The 22427-nt window shown below is 36.4% G+C and overlaps 1 protein-coding gene and 1 pseudogene across 1 annotated transcript; both read right to left on the bottom strand.

Moving 5' to 3' along the window:
* Window positions 1-10402: 10402 nt before the first annotated feature.
* On the bottom strand, window positions 10403-11344 carry LOC103732085 (olfactory receptor 52E4-like). The gene has a single exon (XM_008830606.2). The coding sequence runs from the start codon at window positions 11339-11341 to the stop codon at window positions 10403-10405; it is 939 nt and encodes a 312-aa protein (XP_008828828.1). The 5' UTR covers window positions 11342-11344.
* Window positions 11345-17484: 6140 nt separating this feature from the next.
* Window positions 17485-21316, bottom strand: LOC103732084 (annotated as a pseudogene).
* Between the last annotated feature and the right edge of the window lie 1111 nt (window positions 21317-22427).

The raw sequence follows: 22427 nt of genomic DNA, 5'->3' as shown, positions 1-22427 counted from the left end.
CAGGGATACAAACCATGTGAAAGACCAGTGTAAATAGATAAACCTGAAAAGGAAAAGGGTACTGGGGATACATCTCCTTGTTAGACGGCTTACCTAGGATGTGTGAAGCCAGAGTTCCTATTCCCAGCCCTGATGAACAGTAGAAACAACACAAACACCCATCAGTAAGGTAAGTGTTTACACTGGAATTCTGTTCATTAACGAATATGAATTAACTACTTATAATGAAAAAGCACAAATAAATCTCAAACTATTCCTCTCTGCTAAAGCCCCTGTGAGTGACAAAACAATTCTTTGCACAATACACATGAAAGTACATGAAATTCTAAAAAAAATTTGTTCCAAGCATTAGGAGTGCTGTCAAGGGTGAGGGGAGCCATGAATTGAGTAAGTAAGTGTAATATTTAAATTAATGGAAAAGGCCTCTTTTGCAATGACATAAAATGCAAAGGTATAGTCACCCCCATAAAAATGTACAGATTTATATGAACTTAAACATGTGTAAATTTCATCTTAAAAACCAAAATCGGGGGCTGGAGAGATGGCTCAGTGGTTAAGAACACTGGCTGTTCTTTCAGAAGACCCAGGTTTGAATTCCAGCACCCACATGGCAGCTTAGAACTGTCCGTAACACCAGTTCCAGGGGATCTGATGGCCTCTTCTGTCCTCCATGGGCATTGCACAACATGGGTGCACTTACCCACATGCAGACAATACATGTATACACATAAAATAAAAATTAAAAAAATAAAGAATATTCTTAAAAAATCAAAATCAAAATTGAAGAATAAGATGTTTCTGTTAGTTGAAACTGAATGACATTAGTTTCTGTTTCATTGGCTTATATTTCAAATTTTCCAAGGAGTTTGATATGAAATATAAATCTAGTCAAAATAATTGTCTTCATTAATGTTTATAATCTGAATCACAGTATCATCTGCTTTAAAAACTTAAATTGGGAGATCATTTTAGAGGTAGAATGTCTTACTTGAATACAGTATTTTATTCATTAATGTTAGAATGTCTAAAATGAAAACCCTACATTTATACTAACAATAAAAGGGAATAAAATAAGTTACCTAGAATAGTACGTATTCTACAATCGTCTCTGTTTTTAGTGTATTTACCATTCATTCATGATATTTCCTGTTTTATTTGTCTCTGAACATTCTTTCTTTTTTCTGTATATCACCATTAGGAGATATGTCCTCCTTTATCATATTCATTACAGTGAATATGGATTATACATATTTGGAATGCAGTACAATATTGATCTCCTGTATTTACAGGGTAATAATGTCCTATGTCTCAATTTTCAAGTACACATCAACAATATGTAATAAAATTTAAATTTTAATTTCAATAGTTTCATCACAAAATGCCTCCACATTACTGATATTCTTTATCCATTGCTGGATACTGGTCCTGCAGAGCTACCTCACAGCCCACACCATTTCACAGCTATGGACTTATTGATGGTCTCGTGGTTTCAGATATAATTTAACCCTCTTAGTAGACTATTGTTTGTTTATGTCCAAGTCACATATGGGCTCCTTCTTGCCATATGCAAGTCCATCTCTGTACTGTTTGGGATTGAGAAAAGATTCGTTTGCTTTTGAAAGCCACACTGTTTAGACTGAGAATGCATGCATTTATGTCTTTACTCCCTGAGGCCTTAGATATATCATCACTTGAGCCTTCTTTTATACATTGTGGCAGTTGGAAAATAATAACTTCCTGTGGCTCTATGGTAATGAAAAGTGTGTTGCATATGAGGTGCTGAATAATTGTCTTGATGCTTTTTTTACATTAGATGGAACAAAATGTCATTGTTTTCCATTCATACGGTCCTAATATTCTGACCTGTAAATAATACACAACATTTTACTGTCGGTGTAAGCAATAAATTTGATGTTCTAGAAGAGACATTGTGAACTGAGTTCCAATCATTCCGTCTATGTTGAAAACAACCCTCATTCCTTCAGATTAGGGATTTGTGTTTTAAAATATCCTTATAATATTAAAGGTACACATTGCATATTTAGTATGGGAACAAAGAATAAACTATCTTGAATTCCCACAAGGACACACATTTAAGAAAATCTTTCAAAGATAAAGCTATGAATTTAATTGCATTCTTAAAATTTGGAGTACAAAGGCAGAAAAGACTCCATCTGAACAAGTGGACTGTGACTCAAATTTGCACTTTACACACAAACTATGAAACATACTGTCACATTTACAGAATCTGACTCTTGAACACATATTAACACACACTAGAGTGTAGATGAACATCATGATTTAGTATCCCATAGTACAAAGGTCACACCCAGCGCTTTCCCATTCATAAGCTTACTAGGTGTTACCAAGGGATTACCAAAGACTCTACATTGGTGTGCCAGGTACAGTCTGTGGTTCTGAATACCGGATGCTCAATGAAGCCCACATACAGGGTGACAGCTCTCCATGCACAGTTCCTGTCTATAGTGAGAGATGGAGCAAATCGAGTTGACATGTCTGCCTATGATATGTGTCTGCAACAAATATTAACTGAAGTAACTTCAAGAAACTATTCTCAACGTTCACTGTGCTGGTCTACCCCACCTGTCTGAACCATTCAGAAGGAGGCATCACAAATAAACAATATGACCTGGACTTCCTTCTGAAGGATAAAGACAATGTCCTGCCTTGTTTTACAATACCAGGCTAGCTTGACTGCCAGGATTCTGTCCACAAGCTTCACAAAATGAACACTTTATGAAGAGAAGCTAGCTCCCTTGAGAAGTCATTTGGCTCAGTCTGTTCAGGGATTGACAGTCTCTGAGAAATCACCCAAGCCACTGGTTGTTCATTGGTTCAAACCTGTATCTGGGGAACCTGGGATTTCTTTTGCATTTTGTTTCATTGACTCAGCAATTTCTGTGTGGATTGTATATTATTTTCAGCTTTTATATTCTTTAACTTTCTAAAATTATTTCAGATAAGAGCTTCTGTATTTGAAATTATATAATTTCCAAATGCATCCTTGTTATTGTTCGTTCATTCTTCTGGGGTCCTAATGCTCATTGCTTTATATAGTTACTTTTAATTATATAATATCATGTTCACTCCTAGAATGTCCTTCAACTCTGATTACTTTACATTCTTTCTCTATAATAAAACATTAAGAAATTTTACCTTAAACTAAATTATTCATTTCAATTCTGTAATCCATGTCTGTTATATTATTAGGTATTCCAATGAGGATAAGATTACAGGTTAAATACTTCACATTTCTGCTGCTCACTGAAGGAAGTAGGAGTTGTGCGTCTATATCTAAATTTAAAAAAAAAAATTATTCCAATGATCCACAGCATTAACTTGCTTAGTAGGACACATTTTATTGATGTTCTTTCCTCTTTACATTTACTGCTCCCTAAAACACAACTTTTCCTTGCAACAAATTACAAATTTGTCATTAACACTACACTCCTCATCTCTGATTTGCTTTCCCAGAATATCTTTCTGTTAGCGACCTCCTACTTACAGATTGAAGACATCATTGAATACTTTTTTAGTTTTCTTTCTCCTTCTAAATATAGTGTCATTGTTTTGACCAAGAAAAGACAAGAGAAAACAAAATAGTAACCTCAGAGATTAGTGAGTTAATGTTATTATTGTTCATGTGATACTAGTCAAGATGGGACATATCATCTCAAGTCATGGAGGCCCTGGAGGCAATGGACTAACAAGCAGGCTGGAGGGATAGGACAATGACTTGGCTTTTCTTTACAAGCTTGTAAATTCTTTAAATCCAAAAAGATAAGCCTAAGGAGAAGATTATGGCATATGTTTCATATTGTACTTCACCAGGATAAGAAAGTACATCTCAAAATTCATGTTATATTCTAATGACCATTTGGCAAAAATAAAATTTTACTTTCAGTTTCTTAAAGGCACAGACTATTGGGCTCTTTCCAGAACTGCTTGCAGTTCTGGTCTATTAAGTTAAGTGGTGTGCCTACCAATAAAATAACTGTGGTTTTGCAGTTAAATAAAATCAGATATCAGGTAATTCGGATATTGGTACATGGTCCCTTTCTGCAGGATTATTTGTATGCTTTAGTTCATGATGAAAGAAAGATACTCTTTCTTTGAAGACACACAGCCAGGACACACTCATGTACCTACCTCATAGGAACTGTTTTCTAATTAATAGTAAAAAATAGAAAATAAAGCCAGCAAAATGGTTCAGTGGAGAAGAGGTCAATCTCTGTTTCCCATGTTGTGGAAAGTCAGAGCCCATTCCTACCTCCACATGCTTGACATGGCATTCTAGCTTCTCTCTCTCTCTCTCCCCCCCTCCCTCTCTCTCTCCCTCTCTCTCTCTCTGTCATAATTAAAATGTAAATAATTAGAACATCAATAATCAAGGGTAAGTATGACAGATTTGAGCCAATTTGGAATCTGGAGAAAGAAAAGCATAAGGACAGGGAAGTTACAGAATAGAGTAATAAAATTCATTTTTTCAGTTTTCTAGCCTGTGTTCAATTTTATAGCTAAAGGAAACAAGCTACTATTCACACTTATGAATATACTGGTGCTAGAGCTATAATTCATAAAGACATGGCAACTCCTTATTGCTACCATTACTAAAATTCTTTGAAAATATTACACCATTGTTCATTTTTAGAAAACAGAGTGGTGTACTGTATACTTGTCTGTAAATATAAGGATCCATATTTAACATATAGCTGTTGAATATCCCCAGATAACAGTGCCACTGCTGTATCAATTGATGTAGTTTTCTGGGTATTAGGCTTTAAGGATGGGTTGGACCATTTATTGATTTTTCTCCCTTAGTAGCTTGCATAGTATCCTCCAGAACTATGGGAGTTAAACTTCAGGTAGAAGATTTCCAGGTCAGTTCCTGCACCATTGCTCCAAGCCCTGTGTTCAAAGTATGTCCTGTATTCAACAGTAAGGTCCTAATTTCTGTTTCTGTGTGATAACCAAGAGCTCTGGAAAAAGCCTGCTCATCAAAGAAGCTTCCCTTTGCAACAGACAGAGGCTACTGCAGAGCCCCACAACTGTTTAGATGCAGAGCATGTATGTCTGAGAAATGCTCACTCCTACGTGACATATCTATAGGAACTTCTACAACTAATAATCATTGAACATTGTAGAATGGGGGAGTAGGGAGCACAAAGGACAAACTAGTGTATCCCTCAACTCCCACCACTGAAGCCTCCTTGTACAACAAAATGCGATGCCCACAAAAGGCCACAACTGGCCAACTTTTAAAGAATAAGAGACTGTAGAGTCTGTGCCCCTGAACAGGACTCCTATATCAAAGCTCTCCCACCCATGGCTCAGAAAACATTGTGGAAGAAGGGGCAGAAAGATTATAAGAGTCAGGGTTGGTCCATGAACATAGGGAAGCAGAGGCTAACAGGCCACTGGAAGTTTGCACATATGAACTTATGGTTTGGTGGCTTCGAGCACAGGACCCATGCCAACTCAATCAGAAGAAGCATGGTTCTTTGACATGTTCCTGACCCTAGGAGAGAAATGCTTGATACTCATCACTAAGAGTGAAGTCAGCCAAAGAGTTTTCACCAAATCTCTCTTGAATATCTGCCAAACTCTTTTGAATTTGTTACTGTTTTTCATATACTAGGATGGCTTATAATTTTTCTTACATGTCTCTAAAATAAATGCTACTTAGTCATGATATATGGCTATATTGCTCCAAATCCTGTGTCTGAACTACATTCTTTCTTCAGAAGTAGGGTCTTACCTTCAAGTTCTGGGAGTTATCAAAGGCTGTGGCAATATCCTGTGTAATTTTGGGAGTCTCTTGGGCTACTCTGGCCAACAAACACAAAGGAGGTTTCTCCTGTCTGGCACTGTTTCTTGTTATGTAGCCTTCAACGACATACATGGACTCATATAGTGATATTGAATATGTAATTTTTTATTACGTTGTTGGACTAATATGATTTCCTCTGGTTTTTTACACTAGCTAGGCATTATTTTTCTCTTCTCTATCTCTCCCTGTCTAACTCCTCCACCATGGCTTTCAATTTTAAATAGTTCCCCTTATCCCTATTTCTCTCTTGATAATACCAGTCTCCTATGGTCCCAGCTCTCTTTAGCTCCATTTTTCTCTCTTTCCCCAAAGTTCGTTGAATAACCCTCCCTTCCCTCCCATTTAAATACCCCCATTTTGGTGTCAACAACACAGTAGACAGTAACAGGGATGACAGAGTATATGGGCTCAAGTATGTGGGAGGAGGGGAGGCAATGGGAGGGTGCAATTTGGGAAGTGGATATAAGGATTAATAAGATTGTGTGGGATGTTGTGTATGATATACACACAGAAAAATCAATAAAATTTTAAAAAAGACATTTGAGGAGGAAGCATAAAAATTTACTTCATGTTAAATAGTAGAGGTGATAAACATAATAAGTGAAATATACCTGATAAATTTATATCCATATTCAGGTACTAAGGATCTGAGTGTAACTGACTGTGACTAGTAATCATCAGACACATGGAGATTAAAGACACATGTGCAAACATCTAAGTGTTAGTAGCATTAAAAATGTAGGAAACAGCATATTTTAAAATGAAATGGAGAGCTTCTTTAAAGGGTAAAAACTCATTCAAGTTTATATCTTACAGGGTTTATACTGAGTTCAATATTCTATAACTGTATTAATTCAACTATGAACCTAAAAATTTACAGCCACTTTTGAAAGAGATGTATCCTCTCTCTGGAGTGTTACTGAATATGTTAAAGCTGTAATGAAGTGTTCCTTCTAATCATGTGGTTATTAATTTTTTTAATTTAAAAATAATAATTCTTCAAAGCATGAAAATTTGTTCCTTAATAATTAGTAGATGTGAAAAACATTACCACTGAAATCTACCTGATGACTTTATGTTGTGGGTTCTCCTCAGGCCAGCTGTGAAGACCCTAACCTGGATCGGCTCATGACACACAGACCCCGGGAGTCGGGTAGAAGCAAGCACTAGGCGAGGTGCTGCAGACACGTTTAATGCAGGAGGAGGCACACCTTATATCCCCCTTTTCTCTGCCCCCAAGTCCCTTTAGTCAGCGTATCGTTTTCTGATTTGTCCGCACCATGCAGTCTGTCAGCAGTCTCTGGGCTCGTGAGCAGGGTATAGAGGTGTGGGCTCCTTTGGGGGGCTATTTGTGGACCAAGAAGTGAAGTGAATTCTTGCTGAATCCCAGGGCTCTGGGTCCACATCATCTTTGGACGCCTCCTGCTACAACTTTATATCCATGCTCAGATGCCAAGGAGCTTAGAAAGTAACCGACTGTGACTATTAATAATCAGATATCTAGAGATTAGACACGCATGTGCAAACATCTTAGTGTTAATTGCACTAAAAATGAATTTTTCAGTATGAAACAGTGTGTTTTTATAATGAAATGGAGATGTTTTTTAAAGGTTAAAAACTCATTTAATTTTATGTCTTATAGAGTTTATACTGAGTACAATATTGCATAACTGTATTAATTCAACTGTAAACCTAACGAATTACGGGCAATTTTGAAAGGGGAGCAACTTAGGTTTTTAAATTGGTTTTGAATATGTCAATGCTGTTGTAATGAAATGCTTCTTCTAAGTATGTGGTTATTAAATAACTAATTTTTAAAAAAAATAAATACCCCCATTTTATCCACTTCTCCCTTATCCTGTCTCCTACTGTTCTTCTCTCTCAGGTTCCTTCTATCCCTTTACCTCCCTGGCTCCTTTTTATTATCCTGGTTCTTACAGTTACATCAGGATACATACTCACATGTAAGGATTTGGTGCTAGGCTTTATTCCAGAGATGCAGGGATGGTTCAATATACATAAGTTAATAAATGTCATAAATCATATAAATGGACTTAGACGAAAGATATATGATCATCTCAATAGATGCAAAGGTCTTTGACAAAATTTGACATGTATTTATGTTTAAAATCCTAGAGGAAATTGGACTGGAGGGAACATACCTCAGCATAATTAAATCTATATACAACAAACCCACAGTCAACATCATTCTAAATGGAAAAAAAATGGAAACATTCCTATTAAAATCAGGAACCAGACAAGACTGTCCACTATATCCAATTCTTTTTAATATTGTGCTTGAAACTCTTGCCAGAGCAATAAGACAAGAGAAGGAAATAAAGGAGTATTAATTGGAAAAGGGTCAAACTATCCCTTTTTGTAGATGATATAATTTTATACCTAAGGGACTCCAAAAATTCCACCAGAAAACTCCTAGAAATGACTAACACTTTCAGTAATGTGGCAGGTTATAAAATTAATCTAAAAAAAAAGTAGCCTTTCTATATATCAATAACAAGCAATTGGAGAAAGAGTTCGTGAAAACTCTCCCATTCACATTAGCCTGAAAATAAAATAAAATATCTCAGAATAAACCTGACCAAACACATCAAATGCCTGTACAATAAAAATTTTAAGTTTAAAGAAAGAGATTGAGGAGGATACCAGAAGATGGAAGGACCTCCTGTGCTCATGGATTGGAAGAATTAATATTTTGAAAATGACCATCTACCAAAAACCATTTATAATTCAATGCAATGCCAATCAAAATCCCCATGACAGTCTTCACAGAATTAGGGGAAAAAAGGGGCCTAAAATTGATATGGACACACAAAAGACCCTGCATAGCCAAAGCAACCCTGAGCACAAAGAGCAATGATGGGTGTATTACTATACCAGATTTAAATATATATTGCAGAGCTATAGTCATTAAAAATAGCATGATACTGGCAGAAAAATAGACCTGTAGATCAATGGAATATAATTGAAGACTCAAACATGAGTACATGCAATTTCAGTCACCCGATATTTGACAAAGGGGCCAAGAACACTGACAGGAGGAAAGACAGCATCTTCAGCAAATGGTGGTGGCAAAACTGGATTCCCACCTGTAGAAGAATGAAACTAGACCCTTACCTTTCACCTTGCACAAAAGTCAACTCCAAATGGATCATAGACCTCAATTTGAAACCCTACACTCTGAAACTGTAAGAATAAAACATAGGCAATAACCTACAAGATATAGGTATAGGAAAGGACTCTCTAAACCAAACATCACTTGCTCAGGAATTAGTCAAGAATCAACAAGTGGGAGCTCATTAAACGTAAAAGCTTCTGTATATCAAAAGAAACAACCAAGGAAATGAAGAGAAAACCCACAGAGTGGGAGAAAAATCTTCAAAAGAGGCACACCTGACAGAGGTTTAACATCCAGAATATATAAACAGCTTAATAAGTAAAGAGTCAACAAACAAGTGACTCAATTAAAGGATGAGCCAACGATTTATTTATTTATTTCATCTCTGTGAGTTCAAGGCCAGCCTGGTCTACATGTGAGTTCCAGGGCAGCTGGGGCTACAAGGAGACCCTGTCTCAAAAAGACCAAAAAAAAAAAAAAAGATGAACTAAAGATGGCTGAGAAACATCTTAAAAGGTATTCAATATCATTAGTAATTAGGGAAATACAAATTAAAACCATTTTAAGATTTCTTCTTCTCCAAGTCAGACTAGCTAAGATCAAGAGAAAGAATGATACCAAATGCAGGTGAGGATGTGGAGAAAGGGGAACACTGATCCACTGCTTGAGAGATTGCAAACTTGTGAAACCCTTATGGAGATCAGTGTAGAGAACCTTTGAAAATCTAAAAATGAATTTACCATTTAACACAATTATATAACTCATTGGCATATACCCAAGGAGTATTACAAATATACTTGTACATCCATGTTTGTTGTTGTTCTTTTCACAGTAGCTAAGAGATGGAAGCAACCTCAATGTCCCTCAACTAACAAGTGGATAATAAAAACGTGGTACATTTACACAACTGAGTTCCATTCAATAGTAAAGAAAGATGAAATTTACAGGTAAATGGATGGAATTAGAAGCTGTCATACCTAGATATGAGTTTTATGACATGAAGGTCATCATTATGTTGTAAAATTGGGGAATTCCACTTAAAAAATTCTACTGATGGCGAACAAAATATACTTGAAGTGTATAGTTAAAAACTGCTGAATGAAATGCTGAAGAGTTGTATGCCATCAAAATTGTCCTTCCTTTGTACCTGGACATAATTTTGGCTGAGACATATTTACTCTATTGTCCTCATGTTCAGGAAATTCGTCAGATCTTTTATTGGTGATTCTTAATGAATGAAAAAGGGAGACTATGTTAAAAGTCAAAGCAGAAACACGAGTCAGTTGAAGATATGTCAATGATATGTGGAGTGAGAATGAACGGTGCCTTCCTAGGCGACAATATGGAAAATTCTGAGAAGCACTCAAGCTGAAAAGCAGCCTGCAAGAATTTATAAACTTCAAAATCTATTTGACTTACACTTTCTTTACAAATATCCTCATAGCACCTTCCCTGATTTGTTTGGTCCTCACTCCATAGATGACTGGATTCAAACAGGGAGGAACAACCACATAGAGATTGGCCAGGAGGATATGAATGTACCGTGGTATATTTCTACCAAACCGATGGGTCATGAAGGAGAAAAATGCTGGTGTGTAAAAGGCTAAGATGACACAGACGTGGGAGCCGCACGTGCTGAGGGCTTTGACCCTGGCATCCCTGGAAGGAAGGTGGAAGACAGCCTGTAAGATCTGCACATAGGAGAGGACGATGAGAATCAGATCAAAAATCAGGGCAGCAATGGTAAACAAGCCATATATGATGTTCACCCTGATGCTAGCACAGGCTAGACGAGCAATTCCCATATGTTCACAGTATGTATGAGGGATAATGTAGTGTCCACAGAAGGGCAGTCTCTTGAGAAGTGGACAGAAAGGGATGACAAGGAAGACAGGCCTCCCAACTACAACAGAGACCATGATGGCTACCATCTTGTTGGTAAGGATAGAAGTGTATCTCAGTGGGTAGCAGATGGCAACATAGCGATCAATTGCCATGGCCAAAAGTACAACAGACTCCATGCCTGTGTAGGTGTGAATGAAGAACATTTGAATCAGGCAGCCTTCAAAGCTTATCTCCCTCAGGTTGAACCAGAAGATGCCCAACATCTTGGGAATGGTGGACGTGGAAAGGCCTAGATCGATGAAAGAGAGGAGCGCAAGGAAGTAGAACATGGGCTGGTGAAGACTCTGCTCATTCTTGATCACACACAGGATTGTGACATTCCCCACCACAGCTATCAGATATACAAGGAAGAAAGGGAAGGCAATCCAGATATGGAAAGCTTCCAGACCAGGAATGCCCAGCAGAAGGAAGGGCATGGGGTGTGAGGTGGAGTCATTGATGGAGGACATCCTGATGAGAGCTCAGGATAATCTACTAGCCTCTTCAGTATTTCTGGGGAGATATAAGAAAATATATGGAAGTTGAATGTCATTGTACTTAACAGCATGCCATTTAATCTACTAGAACCTTAGAAGGCATTATTTGGTGATTCAGAAGAGATATCAAATATTTGGCTACCCCACTTAAATTTGTATGAGGATTGTGAACCTTGTGAATCAATTTTTTGTGGGAATGTGATATAATTATTCATAATCCTCCTTAGTTCACACTTTTGTAAGATGCATATCTTCATAAAGTAATATTCATTGTGACTAAATTTCAGTAGATGATTCCTTTATAACATTTTCAAGTTACTTTGGTAACTGGTTTAAATGATATTTAAGAAAAAAAATCTCCCCAAACTGGTGTATACAAGAAGGAAAGGAATTAGAGTAGAAATGATTTTGGTGGTAAAGTTTCATAAGCAGTTTGCTTATGACTCCATCTGCCGTTCGCAGTCCCAGTTCTGGAGGTGTAGTGTTTTTTGGCCATGACAATTCTGCGATCATATCTGCCTCTTAATGAGAGTGTCTTTATGCTTTGTCTGCTGAATCAAATTATTAGTATTCTCCTCTGTTGAGGTTAAGATTTAGAAATTTGTACACAAATGATCAATGCTAAACAGCATAATTTTGATAGAGTTACAAATGTATTCAATTACATTTACTCTCTGTGCTGGGACAGTATCTCAATGGAGAAGTAGTGGTTGCCAAGCTCCATAAATCTCTGAGTTCAATTCTCATGACATCCATAAACTTTAATATCCATTTACATTAGTTTTAAGAAAACTTTAAGTAACCTGGGAGCAAAGAAAATCTTAAGCTAATATACCAAGTAGTGAAACTCTGAAATTTTTCTTGTAGGATATAGAATAAAGTGTGAGTTTCTACAAGTTCAATACACCAAGAAAAATGAAATAGGCCTTGTAGTGTTATTCAGGAAGCTGAGGAAGAAGGATCACAAATCCATGGCCTGCTTGGACTATAGAGTAAGTTCTAGGTTGGCACAGACAGCTTAATTAGACTGTATCTAAAAATTTTAAAAAAATAAAATAAAAAAGGCAAAAAGACCTCTCTCTCATGTATATTTACATGTCTGTTTACAGTACCACACATGAATTCCCTCCCATTGAGTGGGCTTTAAGTCCTATTAGATCACTGTTGATTATCCCCAAGATAAAAGTACTTTACTGCATGAATAGAGATAGTTTGTTGTGTCAGTCCCTGTGGTTATTATGCTTTATAACTGGGAGCATAAGATGCACAATCCATTGATTTTTCTCCCCTAGCAGCTTGAATAGTATCCTCTGACAATTTGAGAGCTAGAGAAACAAGTAAGAAGCCCCAAGCTTACCTGAGGAACTTGTGGCAGCTCACTACTGCTGGGTGAGAGAGAGTTGGTATTCTGTAAGGGAGTGATGCTAGATGCTAGATAGGTTGGCCAGGCTCCAGTGGAGGAACTTTCACCAAGAGACATCTGGGCACACAAACGTGACTGAATAGACTTTTAACATATATGTCAGAATGCATGAAATTCAGTGGGAGGGCTACAGAGGGGTTGCAGATAGGGGAGGGGATCTAAATATGATTAAGATGTGTGTATGTATTGTATAGAATGCACAAAAATTCAATAAAAATATTTTTAGAGAAAAAGTAAAAAGAGGGCTGAGAATAGAACTCATTGGTAGAGTATTTGTCAAGTGAACACTGGACCTTCAGTTCAATCAACAGTACTGAAAAAGATACACCTTGTAATAAAAGAAATGTATTTCCTATTTACAAATAACAAAATTTTAATTGAAAATTTCAAACCAACAATTGAGCATATCAACTACTTAAGTTTAAGGGTTTGTACTCTGTGTAGTAATAGACTGAAATTGAAATTCCATAAAAATTAATGAACTGTTTAGCAATAAGCAGCAAAAAATATAAAACGTGACAGAGAATTTAAGAAGTTGTGTCTGTGGTTAGGCCCAGCTATGAATTATAGTCTAAAATACATTGATATGTAAATTATTTCCAGATTGGTCAATAAATTTATATTAGTTTCAGCCAATACACAAAATTTGAACTTATTTGGCAATAATGGTATCTACACTCTAAATTTACTATTAACAGAGTAACACAATAGGATGATGTGCATTAAAATAGTTCAACCTTATTAGAACACTAAAGTCAAAGCAAGATGGACATTTGCACAGCAACTTTTTAACAAGGGGAACAGAAAGTAGAAGCAGGAAGTGTATTTTATGTATGAGACCTGATTTTCATAAAGGACCCAATAGAGACAGGAGAATCGGTTCTAGAAATATGTCTGTCAAATTATTTTTTTCTTATTTAAAAATACAACCTCAGCACTAATTTTACAATCTATACAAAACATTACTTACATTTGTTAAACAGGTCAGATTATTTTCTAAGAAGTGGACCCACACACATGAGCTTTTGGGAAACAAAAATAGACTCAATACGCTTTAAAGAAAGACAAAAAAAAGGATGGGTAAAAGAGGACATGTAGTTGAGGCAGGGTAGTACAATGGGAAGCAGTGATGGGGAAGGTGTCTGAATATGATTAAATACATTATATGAAATTCTCAATAAAAATATTTTTAAAAGCATGATTTTCATGTTTTGTTCTTCAAATAAAATGTCAGTTTTCAAATAAAAAATTAAAATTAGCATTTTCAGAGTCAACATAGGAAAACACCTTTCACCATCCAAAGGAAAGTAATGTTTTCTTAGGATTATAAAAGGCAATAACTATAAAAGTAATCTATCATGTCATAAAATTTAGAAATTTGCTAGTAAAAAGGGCAAAGTTGTAAGGCATATATGGGGAGGAAATATTCACAGCCATTAACTTTAAAAAAAAACAATTAGTGTTTATAACATACAGATAAGTTACATTTAATTTTTTAAGTAATGCAAAAATATGCAAATGTATTAAAATTTCCCAAGTCGACTGGCATCAGTAATTGAACAATAGGCACATGATCTTATACATCTGTTAAATGCCTGAAATTGAAAAGTTCAACACCAAAAATTGACAAAATTAGAAGAATGCATTTCCCTAAAGATTTTGAGAAATGAAAAGAATAAACTATGGTCAAAAAATAATGGCTTGTTATAAACTTTTTATTGTACTAAAACTCTCAATGAACCTAGAAATTGAATTCTAACATGACAGTTCAACAAAGAGGAAGCATATTTCCACCTATAGGCTAATACAAGTGTGTTCATGTAAGCTTTATTCCCAATTGTACTGAAGTGGAAATAACTCAAATGTCCATTAACTAGGGAACTCTTTACATAAGGGAATTCTATTCAGCAATGAATATGGGCTGCTTATCATGCAAATGCATGAATAGGTCTTAAATCATTATACTGAGTTAATGTCTCTACTAGTTATGAAACACTACTTAACAAATTACATATTGTGATACATGAATAAATTTGTAGAAAGTATAATGAAATTATGTTCCAAGTATCAGGTGCATTCTTGTGAAGGGTTGAGAGGAGTCAGGGACTGATTGTAAATAAACACAAGTGCATATTTGAGTTACTGAAATATTTCTATCCCTAAAGTGATATATAGATATATGCAACTTATACACAGGTATGTGTGCATTTAAACATGTGTAAGTTTTATCCTAAAAATTAAATTCAAGCCTGGAGAAAAAAGTAGGGTGCTTACGCTTTGCGAAACTCAGTTAAAAGAACATTGTCCCTATTTCATTTTAAATTATCCATAGCAAATTTGTATAAACTATAAATCTAGTCAAATTAAGTGTCATCATTAATACATTATAGCCAGAAAAACAGTATTATTTGATTTACAAAATTTTAAACTATGGAGTGAAATTTAGAGGTAGAATATTCTATTTGAATATTAATTTTTGGTCAATTAAATAATGAAACATAACTACTGAAGCCACATTATCATAATTATCAGTCACATTGTCAGAGCATAATCAAGTGAGCTGTAAGGATAAAGCATCTCTGTTTTAAGTAGCTTTGTCTTTTCTTTGTGATATCTTCCTTGTTCTTTCTACTCTGAGCGATCCTCGGAGTGTGGTTTCACACTCTGCTTCTGCCATCATTAAAGTCGATTTTCCTTGCACATATTCATTGCACTGACTTATTTTGAGATTATCCAGATTTGGCAAGTATACTACAATTGACATCTACATTTTAAGGCACAGTCCAGTAATAAATTAATTACTTTTAAATTTTTACCTCAGTAGTTTTAGAAAGAGAATGCCTCAGAGTACTAACATTCCTTACCCATTCATAAGCATTGGTTGTACAGTTGAATATCATCTATCTGCACTCCTCCCCCATCCCAGTCTTTCTCAAAAGTGATTCAGACATATGTACTTGTTCGAAGGTCTCACGGTTTTAGATAGAATCCCCTTACTGATTAGTTCTTGCTGATGTCCACTCCATTCAATTCACTTATGGACTCTCTCTTTCCACATTAAAAAACATCCATCTTTCAGGCTGGAGAGATGGCTCAGCGGTGAAGAACACTGGCTGTTCTTGCAGAAGACCCAGGTTCAAATCCCAGCACCCACATGGCAGCTAACAACTGTCTGTAACTCCAGTTCCAGGGGATCCAAAAACCTCTTCTGTCCTCCGTGGGCACTGCACGACACCAGTGCACTTACCTACATGCAGGCAATACATGCAAACACATAAAATGACAATAATAAATGAAATATTTTTTTCTTTTTAAAAAGTATTATTTTTAAATAGTTTTTTTAATTATTTATTTAATAACCACATAATTAGAAGAAGCATTTCATGATAACAGCATTGACATATTCAATAAAAATTTCCAGAGCTAAGATGCATCAGTTTCAAAATTGTCTATAAATTTTTAGGTTTACAGTGGAATTAATACAGTTATACAATATGTACTCAGTATAAACTTTTAAGGCATAAAATTAAGTGAGGGTTAAACCTTTTAAAAAGATCTCCATTTCATTATTAAAATACACAGTTCCATACAGAAAAATTCATTTTAATGCAATTGACGCTAAGATGTTTGCACATGTGTTTCTAATCTCTATATATCTGATTATTAGTCACAGTCAGTTACTTTCTGAGCTCCTTGGCATCTGAGCATGCTATAATGAAATGCTTCTTCTAATCTTGTGGTTATTAAATTTTTTAAAAATTTTTTAATTCTTCAAAGCACAAAAATTTGCTCCTTAATAATTAGTAGATGTGAAAAACATTACCGTTGAAATCTCCCTGATGACATTATATAAATAAAATATTTTTTTAATCCATCTATCTCTGTGAGTGATAGAGATCAATTCAAATGCCAAATCAATTCATTTGGCATTGGTGGCCACACTTTTGGGCCAAGTAAAACCTGTATTTATTCCTTCATTCTGTCACTAACTCATTAGTGTGAATGAATCATTCCCTGAGCATTACTTTATTTATCTGTAGAAACTACAAAACAATAATAACATTGTGCAAGAACTGTACTTGTAATAAACAAGGATGCTATGTAGGAGGTGCTAAGCAAAATGTCCACACTGGCTCTTTATTTGCACTATGCTGAAATAAAGTTTCATTATTATTGTACATGGAGAATGTTCTGCTGCTGATATCTGATTCATAATGAAGTTTCTAATAAAACACATCTTATGAAAAGTGTAGACACAATTTCATTATCCTAGAAGGAAATCTGTAAACTGAGTCTGTACTATTAGGTATAAGTAAAATAAAATACTGTAAAGTAGATTAGGAGCCTGTGCTTTAAGTCATCATTCTGGTATATATTTCTTATTTGTTAGCAAAAATTCATAAATATATTAATTTCGTGAATCTATTGTGAAACTTGTAATATAGAGGAACACTTGACTCCTTCTGAACAAATAGGACCCTAAATTAAATTTGTACTGTTTTAGCATGAACTATTTTCAAACTGAAAACACTGTCATCCTTTCAAAATCTGATTCCTTAACACAAATTAACATACATATAGAGCAAGTACTGACATCAGTTTTGCAGCCCATAATACAAAGATCACACCCAGAGTCTTCTGATTAATAAGATACACTATATATTTTCAAGAAATGACTAACAACATTGATCTGTCAGGTACAGGCTGTGGTTCTGGACACTTGGGTGGTCAGCAAGGCCCATATCCGAGGTGACTGCACCATACTTCCACTGGGTGCTCCCATTCTATAATTACAGTGGTAACACAAGGGGAGTTAACACTTTTACCTGTCACATATCTGTAACTAGTACGGCCTGATGTGACTTCCAGAAACAATTGTGGGTCTGCGGTCTTAGCTGCCTCAGCTCTTTGAACTTTTTTGTTGGAGACACTACTGTATAACATTGGACCTGGGCTCCTTTCTGAGTGAGGTCAGCATCTGTCTCTCCTCTTCCTGCTGTGGCAGGCTGGCTTGCTGTCCAGGATTCCCATTTACATGTTTCTCTAAATGAATGTTTTATGAAAAGGGAGGAGCTCCCCTGAGAAGGCATCTGGGATCAGTCTATTCAGGGACTGGAAGTTTCTGAGAACTGTATCAAGAGATTTTCTCTGAAGCTTGTAGGTTGAAACCTACGTCAGGGAACCTGCCATCTCATTTTCAGATTGTTTCATAGGCACACCACTTTCTATGTGGATAATTTTCATTTACAGCTTTTATATCTATTCTTTCTGTAATTATTTTAATCATAACACCTTATATTTGAATTTGCATACCTTTTCAAATATACCCTTGTCATCTTCCATTTTTTCTGATATCACGGCAATGTGCATTGCTTTATATAATTATATTTGGTATTATTGAATATTGAATGTCTTGTTTATTCTTAAAGGTTTTTTATTGCTTATTTTATACTCTATTTTCAAATTAAATCATACCAGAGTGGTAAAGCACATTTACCTGAAACTAATTCATTCCAGATTCTACATTGCACAACAGCTACATGACTATATACCTCACACAAATTCTCAATTTTGACTCACTATGAAAAGTGAACTGCCTAAGTGCCAGGTGTAGTTACAAAAAAATTTAAGTAGTCAGAAAATATCAAATGTTATCTTGGTTGCAATATTCCTTCCTGTTTTATTCTGTGTGAGAGTTTCCTAATTCTCATGACAGTGTGAAGTATTTCTTCTTATCCTTACCCTTAAAGGCTCAACTCTCCTTGGTAGTTGTAATTATTATTTATACATAAAATTTATGCATATATTTTTGTTCCATATTTTTAGTTCATGTTGTATTCTCAACCAAAAAATGGGAAGTTTCTATTCCATTTAAAAATACTATTTATTTTCAATACTATTAATATTAGTTCATAATATTAATTTCATCTGCATTTTTTGATAGTCACTAATACGTTTTTCGGAGATAAATTATACCAATATAGGAATATTGTTTAATATGCTTATTTTTATGTTTATAATCAATTTTGCTATTTATTACTAAATATTTTTATGAAAATACTGCTGAAGAAAAATCCAAGTACATGTGATTTTTGATATTTTTATGTATTTTTATGTATTATTTTTTAATTTTTTTAAATTTTTTTTATTTTATGTGTTTGAGTGTTATGCCTACATGTATGTAAGTGCACCCATGTGGTGCAATGCCCAAGGAGGACAGAAGAGGGTGCCAGATCTCCTGTTATGAATTGTTGTTAGCTGCCATGTGGGTGCTGGGATTTGAACCTGGGTCCTCTGCAGCAGGAACAGTCAGTGATCTTAACCACTGAGCCATCTCTCCAGCCCAGTTTTCTGTTTTCCTTACACTGTTACCTTACTTGCTGCTGTGTTTCGTTTGCTGTGCAAATGAACTTTATGAGATTATCTTCTTTTCTTCCACTTCTATCCTTACCTTCAGCGCCTGTCACTCTTCATCAGCTCAGATGTGCCCAGTTGTTGTTCTGAGAAGAACAGAAGCAAGCTGTGCATGTCTGTACATTAGTCTGTACCTCCACTCTTATTAACTTCCAGTACTATGACTCCCTTATGTCACAAGTACTTTATGTGCTCCTTATGTATCTACCTGGCTGTGTGTAAAGTTTCTCTTGAGATGGCAGGATTTCAAGGTAGCCTTCCTCTCCTTCCCACCACTTATGTCCTTCCTCTGAACCGTCCACACCATGCCACTGTCTCAGCTTCCTCACTAACAAAAAGTGGTTACTTCACATTGTAAATATAAGAACTTACCAAGTGTTGGGGCTGGGGAGATGGTTCAGTTGAGATGGTGCCTAGTATGTGAGCATGAAGACCTGCGACTGGATCCCCATTGCCCACTCAAAAGCTAGTTGTAGTGGCACAGGTATGTAACCCAAGCACTAGGAGTGAGGGGACAGGGAAAGTCAGATCCCTGGAGCTCACTGCCCAGGCAGCTTATCTGAATCCATGAGTTTCATCACACTCACTGAGAGATCATATCAAAATAAAATATGGTGAAGAATGATTGAGGAAGGTACCTGACATCAAATTTGTCCATACCCACCCACATGCACATTCACCTATATGCATATGCAAACACACCCACAGGAATATATGTGCACACTGTACACACATTCACAAACACACACACACACACACCTCATGAAAGGATTAAGCAAGTTAACACAAAGTTTTGAAAATTGAACCTGGGCTAACGTATTCCTGACTAACATATATTCCCTAAATACTTGCTATTATTATTGTGGTATTTACTTCTAGCAAATCCATGTGATTTGTTATGTGAATGCTATTTTATTCATCATATATTTATTGATATTTTTAACATGTGGTTGGAACCACGGCATATATTGTATCTGGAGCTCATTTTTCACATTAATATAAATGAAATACTTCATAAATTTGAACATCCAATACCAACTTCTCCTAGTTAAATGATTTTTTTTAAGTAGTAGAGCATAAGGTCTAATTTTTTCCTACTTAATTCCCTGAACCTCAGAAGTCCAAGTACTATGATTTATTTCTGAAGGCCATAACTACTCTCTCTCTCTCTCTCTCTCTCTCTCTCTCTCTCTCTCTCTCTCTCTCTCTGATCTGCTTAGTTCTGACACCATAAATCACAGGATTGAGAGGTGGTGTGATAAGATCATGGAAGTAAGCAAGAAGAATATGAATGTACCGAGGAACATTTTGGCCAAAACGGTGGGTCAAAAAAGAGAAAAAAGAAAAGCTGGTGTAATAGAAGGCAAGCATGACACAGACATGGGAGCCACAGGTGCTGAGAGCCTTGAGTCTGGCATTCCTGAAAGGCAGATGGAAGACAGCATGGAAAATCTGGACATAGGAGATCACTGTGGCTACAATGTCAAACTCCAGGTTAAAGATGACACACAGCCATAGATAATGTTTGCCTTGATGCTGGCACAGGACAGGTGGGCAATGCCTACATACTCAGAGTATGTGTGGCGGTGATTTGGTGTCCACAAAAGGGTAACTTCAAGATGAGCACAACAAAGGGAATTGCAATGGCTAAGGGCCACAGTAAGATGACCCAAGCCATGATGCACACAACCTTCTTCATCAGCACCAGTGTGTAGCGGAGAGGGTTACAGGTGGCCACGTAGCAATCATAGGCCATGGCCAGGAGCACAGTGGTCTCCATGCCGGTGCACAGGTGGATGAAGAACATCTGGATGAGATAGCCCTCAAATGAGATTTCTCTCAAGTGGAACCAGAAGATGCCAAGCATCTTAGGGATGGTGGAGGTGGACAGGCCCAAGTCGATGGAGGACAGAATGGCCACGAAGTAGAACATGGGATAATGGAGATTGTGTTCAGTGTGGATCACTGAAATAATTGTGATATTTCCCAGAGGAGCAGTCAAATACAAAACAAAAAAAATGGAATTCAATCTACATATGTACATCTTCCAGTCCTGGAATTCCCAGAAGAAAAACTTTGGGGTGGAATTGTGTGTTATTAGGAAACACCATGCTTCTGTTTTCTTCTACAGCTGCTCATGCCGTAGAAAATGTTTCATTTACTAACAGATTCCAGCTCTTCTTATCCAATGCCATTGATTTCCTATAGAATGAAAAAACCTTATCTTTCCTAATTCATCAAGTCATAACTATGTGACTCATACATACTTAAATACATTTTTATATTACTTCAAGAATTTCTTGCATGGACTTTTTTAGTGCTGAAGTATACGTATAGATTGATTAAAAGTGAGAATAAAATCGTAGGATACCCTCCACAGCTTGTGGCTCAAGAGCCCCCTTGTCTCCTGCTTCCAGGGATTTTGTTTTAAAAAGGAAGGCAAGGGCTCCCAAAAATGGGTGGGCATAACTTTGGCTGTACTAACTGATTTTCTTTTTTTCTTTTAACTTTTGGAGAATTTCATACATGACTACTGTATTTACATAATTTCCAATTCTCACCACCTGCAACTCTCAAGTCCCCCCTATCAGGGTTTTAAACAGCAGCAGCTTCTCCCCTCACCAACAGGGCCCTATGGACTTTGGATTTTTGAAGCCTGAAAAAGGGAATTGAGCTGATAAGCACCTTGGCTTTTGAAGTCAAGGGAAGCAGATTCTTCTAAGAGGCAGCCTGCCTTTCCTCTGATCTCCCAAGACAAGATAAGCAGATTCTGCCTGTTAACCAAAGATTTTAGGAGCTGTTTAGTACAGCAGCTTTTCCCATATCTTAGGAGGACAAAAAAAGTAAACACTTCCCGACCCAGATCCTGGCTGGCAGACGGATCGGAGCCAGGTTTACAAGCCCTGCTTTTCCTGCTTCGCCCCCCTCCCCGATTTTTTCCCAAAAAACTTCCAGCCTTCAGCACCCTGAAGCCCCTGTATACAAGCCCCAGCTCATAATCTGTGGGCAGACATTTTCCCTTCCCCGAAGGGAAGGTGTCCCATGCGAAATAAAGCTCTACCCTGCTGAGAGTTTTATCTGTGCCTCTGTGCCTCATCATCCATTCGCTCATTCTCGGCCAACTTTTTACCTATCACCCCCTACTCCTCAATTGATTATTATTGTTAGATATTCATAAATACATTTATGTGCAATGAATTGTTAGTGGTGCTTATGGGATTA

Source organism: Nannospalax galili, unplaced genomic scaffold (assembly GCF_000622305.1).
Source record: "Nannospalax galili isolate Female #2095 unplaced genomic scaffold, S.galili_v1.0 scaffold635, whole genome shotgun sequence".
In the NCBI taxonomy this organism is placed as follows: domain Eukaryota; kingdom Metazoa; phylum Chordata; class Mammalia; order Rodentia; family Spalacidae; genus Nannospalax; species Nannospalax galili.
The sequence above is the reverse complement of the archived record's forward strand: the minus strand, read 5'-3'. Positions and strand labels throughout refer to the sequence as shown.

Coding starts and splice junctions, on each gene's coding strand:
- LOC103732085 (XM_008830606.2), bottom strand. CDS start 11,341: ATGTCCTCCATCAATGACTCCACCTCACACCCCATGCCCTTCCTTCTG.